The sequence below is a fragment of the Hydra vulgaris genome, chromosome 06, assembly GCF_038396675.1.
Source record: "Hydra vulgaris chromosome 06, alternate assembly HydraT2T_AEP".
Classification (NCBI taxonomy): domain Eukaryota; kingdom Metazoa; phylum Cnidaria; class Hydrozoa; order Anthoathecata; family Hydridae; genus Hydra; species Hydra vulgaris.
This window is the reverse complement of record NC_088925.1, coordinates 24,066,848-24,071,376: the sequence shown is the minus strand read 5'-3', so window position 1 is coordinate 24,071,376 and position 4,529 is coordinate 24,066,848. Positions and strand designations below refer to the sequence as shown.

The 4,529-nt window shown below is 28.5% G+C and overlaps 1 protein-coding gene across 1 annotated transcript; it reads right to left on the bottom strand.

Annotated features, from left to right (window-relative positions):
- Positions 1-1,397: 1,397 nt before the first annotated feature.
- LOC136081295 (uncharacterized) lies at positions 1,398-1,853 on the bottom strand. Its single transcript, XM_065798601.1, has one exon. The coding sequence runs from the start codon at positions 1,851-1,853 to the stop codon at positions 1,398-1,400; it is 456 nt and encodes a 151-aa protein (XP_065654673.1).
- Positions 1,854-4,529: the final 2,676 nt, after the last annotated feature.

Genomic DNA, 4,529 nt, shown 5'->3' with positions numbered 1-4,529 from the left:
TATTTATTTTCTTTTTTTTTTCTTTTTCTTTTGATTATCCGATGTTTTTTTTCTTAGATATGTAATCTTGAAATTATTTAATATTTAATCTTAGTTTTAATATTTAATCTTGAAAGTATGTAATTTTTATTTTTTGTCATGTATATGTTTTTCGATTTTCATGGTCGCTCTTCTTGTTTTAACAATGCTACAAGAGAGTGAACCATCCAGTGTAAATATTACTTTCTTTTATGTGGCTCATGTATTGTAATAAATTTACGGGAAGACATATTGTTATTGTTATAGTTTATTTATTTATATGAAAACAAACGAAGGGCCGCTAACACTGGAGTATACATTAAAAATTTTTTTTACTCAAATGTTAAATTGTGGCAAGTGATGGAACAAGTTTGAAAAAAATCGTATCCAGTTGAACGAAGCAGCACAGCGAGATGGTTCTTAAACATTGAGGCAGACAATGCAGAAACCACATTCTCAAATAAACAGCTCCATACATAAACAATTCAATTAGAAAAGAAACACTTGGTGTTGTTTAAATTACAATGGTGCTAGTGCTTGGTGTTTTTTAAATTACGATGTTTAAATACAATGGTGTTTGTACAGTTTAAAGTTATGACCACGATTACCCGAGTAAGAATTGAGAATAAAAAAATTTGATATTTTAACGTATTGAGCTTTAATATGGTAGACGCTTATCATAAGAAACTGACCACAGACCAGCAATTCTTTTAGTAAAGAAACGCTGCACTTTCTCAATTTTAGTAATCAGGCATATAGTGTAAGGTGACCATACTAAAGAGCAATATTCAAGCATAGGTCGTACATTAGTACATTAGGCTTTAACTATCAGCGATCTATCTCGTGAATAAAAAGATTTAAGAATAAGATAGGCTCTTAACATAGCTTTATGTGCGATAAGATTGATATGTTAATTAAATTTAAGATTCCTATCTATGGTAACTCCAAGTATATATGGTAACTATGGTAACTCCAAGATCTCTTATACAGTTAAGATGAGCAAGTTCATGGTTACTTATGGTATAAACACAATGGGTTATGCTTTGACTCTGGTTTGCAATTGTACAGATAAAGGATTTTTCAGTTGATATTTGGAGTTGCCAAGTACAACTCCATTCGTACAAACGATTAGCAATTGTGTGAAGATCTGTCTAAGGACTACATACATTATAGAGTGAATATAGTTTAATATTATCAGCAAACAGTTTAAATTTGACATCAAGCTCTTTATTAATGTGACTCACACCATTGATAAACAATAAGAATAGAGTAGGTCCTAGAACGTTCCCCTGTAGGACACCGCTTGTTACAGATATAGCGTGGGAAGTAACATTGTTTAAATTTACCACCTGTGATCTAATGTGCAGAAAATTAGTTAGCTAATTCAGAAGATGACCGACTATTCCGTAAGCGGGTAATTTCATTAGTAACTTGGGATGTGAAACTGAATTGAATGCTTTCTTAAAATCAAAATAAATAATATTTGTAGGAATACGGCGCTGAGGATTTGATCTCCAGTCATGAAGACTTTCTAGAATATTAGTACAGGTACTACGTTTACGAATAAAACCATGCTGCTCTTTTGTGATTAGGTTATTGAATAAGAAATAATTTACCATTTTCCTTTTAATAATTCTTTTCTTTACCCGAAAACAAGTAGATGTCAAGGAGATGGGTCTATAATTATTTGGGTGAATTGGGTGAATTACTTTGTGAATTGGAATAACGCTTGCTACTTTCCAGTCTAACGGTAAAGCACCATCTTTAAATGAAGTATCAAATAAATGGCCTAAGGGAATCGATAAACGTTTGGTACAAAACGTTGGAAATGCCATCTAGACTAGTAGATGTGGTGGGTTTAAGTGTTCTCAGTGCTTTTTTACTGTAGAAAAAGAAAAGTTAATAGATGACAGTTAACAGACGACAGTTAACAGACGACAGTTAATAGACGACAGTTAACAGACGACAAGTTGAATTTACATTAACACGATCTATAAACTTTGGAGATAAAACATAATCGACTGTAAAAACACTTGAAAAAAGTTATTAAAAATGCAAGATATTTCTTCTTTATTTTGACAAAGGGTATTATCAGATCGACAATATCATTGAGTTTACTACAGGTTTTGAGTTTTTTATTAAAAAACTTAAAGAAAATACTAAGGTTGTTTTTGCATATCATCTTAAGTTCTTTTGCTGCACGATACTTTCTAATAAGATCAGAACATAGTGCGGTAATTGATTTATAAGCTGCTTTGTCATTAGGTTTACCTGTTATTTTTGATCTTTTCCGTGCGATTGGTTTGTTGTTTATCAACTTTTTGACATAATGAGGATAATGTATTTTATGTAATGATTTATGCTCTTCAATGACTTGCACTTTAGTTTTATATTGTATAATAATGTTATTTAGTATAGTAGAAAAAGTATGCCAAAAAGTTTCAATATTAAAACATGTTTGAAAGATAATACTCCAATCCATTTTCAGATATTTATTGATTGGTAATCTGCATTTTTCTAACAGTGGAACTGTTGAACTGGAATTACATCTTTATTATATAAGCAGCTTAAATTAGGAGTGAATATGATTACATTATGATCACTAGTACCAATAGGTGGTTCAATACAGAGATCACTAATAAATGAAGAGGAAGAATAAGATTCTCAAAATAAGATCTAAGATGCTATTTTCGCGAGTTGGTTGATTAACATGCCGAGTGAGACTATACCTGTTTATAAAATGTAAAAAAGAGCTATGGATAACATTATTATTATACAGACATAATGATACTTTGTTTTGGGAGACTATAATTTTGATTTGATAACTACAAGTTATCAAATCGAAATAATAGCATTCCAAAACAAAGTATCATTATGTCTGTTCACAACAACATTTGTCTGGTGGGTTTTAGTTTTAGTAATTATTAAAATAAAAAAATAAAAAAAATTTTTGATATTTTTTTTAAAGTAATAATAATAATAATATTAGGTGAATATAGTAATATGGACAAAAACAAATTTAAAAAACAAACATCATCTTTTAAATATACAGAGCTTGACAGATATAAAATAAGGCAAAAATAGTTAACTAAACAAGTTAAGTTTATACAACTTAGTTTAATGATTGTAAATTTTATACTTTTTTCACTACACATTAGACATTTATACTCTAATACACTCCGCAGTTTAATGATTGTTAAGAGTATATCTTTTTCACTACACATACTTTATAGTTTTTGGTCATTAAAAATAAAAAATTAAAGAAAACAACGGACAAAATCTGCATAGAAGTTATATAAAAGTATATGAACTATCATATATCGCTGTTAATAATAACAACAAATACATAACAGTTATATTACAGTATATCATAATAATATATTATTATGATATACTGTGTTTAATAATCTTTTATTTGCAATACTAAATTAAAGTTGTAATTATATTAAAATCATTTAAATACAAAGATTTTATGTTAAATCTTATTAAATTTGCAATTCTTTGATAACTTTAATTTATTTAGTTTATAGTATATGTGCTTTTGAAATATTGCTTTTTGTTTTTTATTTCAACTTTTACACTCTTTTTTATATTTTTTTTAATTCCCTAAAAAAAATTATAATTTGATGCAAAAAGTTGCATCAAATAACAATTTTTTAACCGAACAATTTTTAGCTTTGACAAAAAAGTTTGAATTACAAACTGATTTCAATGCAAAAGATGAATCGGAAGGCGAACCAACAGATTTTTTATGCTTCTAAAGCTCGTTAACTCCTCGAAAAAACTGTTCTTAGCTGCAAAATCTTTGATATCATCACTAACTCCATTTACTATTGAGATACTGAAAAAAATCTTGAAAAATGCTAACAGGATGGGTTGGTATTTAAAACTAAAGTTTTTGATAAAAATGCAAGTCAGAGCTAATATTTATAAAACATTAACACCTGTTTTCAAGACAAAGTTTCCTAAACTAACATGCATAATTGCTTTGAAATCCTTATAGAATCTCATAAGCAAGAGCAAAATATTACAGTCAGCACAAGAAAAATATTGCAGCATATAATCATATGGTGGAAATTTATTGGCTGGCCCCTTATAGCGATTGTCGCTTTTTGTCCACTAAGTAACTGATGAGCAAAACTCCCATGAACAGTGAAACTATAAAGGTTCACTGCAAATTCACTACCTAAAACTTGCTAAAAAGTTTTACGATTTTGAAATAAATCATTATGATTGTATTTTTGGAATAGTTACAGATAGGCTTGAGTAAGGAAAAAACAGAAAGGTTCTATCATTGCTAATCAACTATGTCTTTTTCATGGAATTCACTTTTAATTTTATCATTGTAGGCTTTGTGTTTCAATTGAAAATGCGTATTTCGAACCATAAAAGAACTTAAACAAACAAGTTGCTATAATTGGATACTTAGGAAACATTAAGTCTTTTAATAAACATTTTACAACTAAAGTTTTATGTTTTATTTAATTTATGGTAGCTATAAAAATCCGATT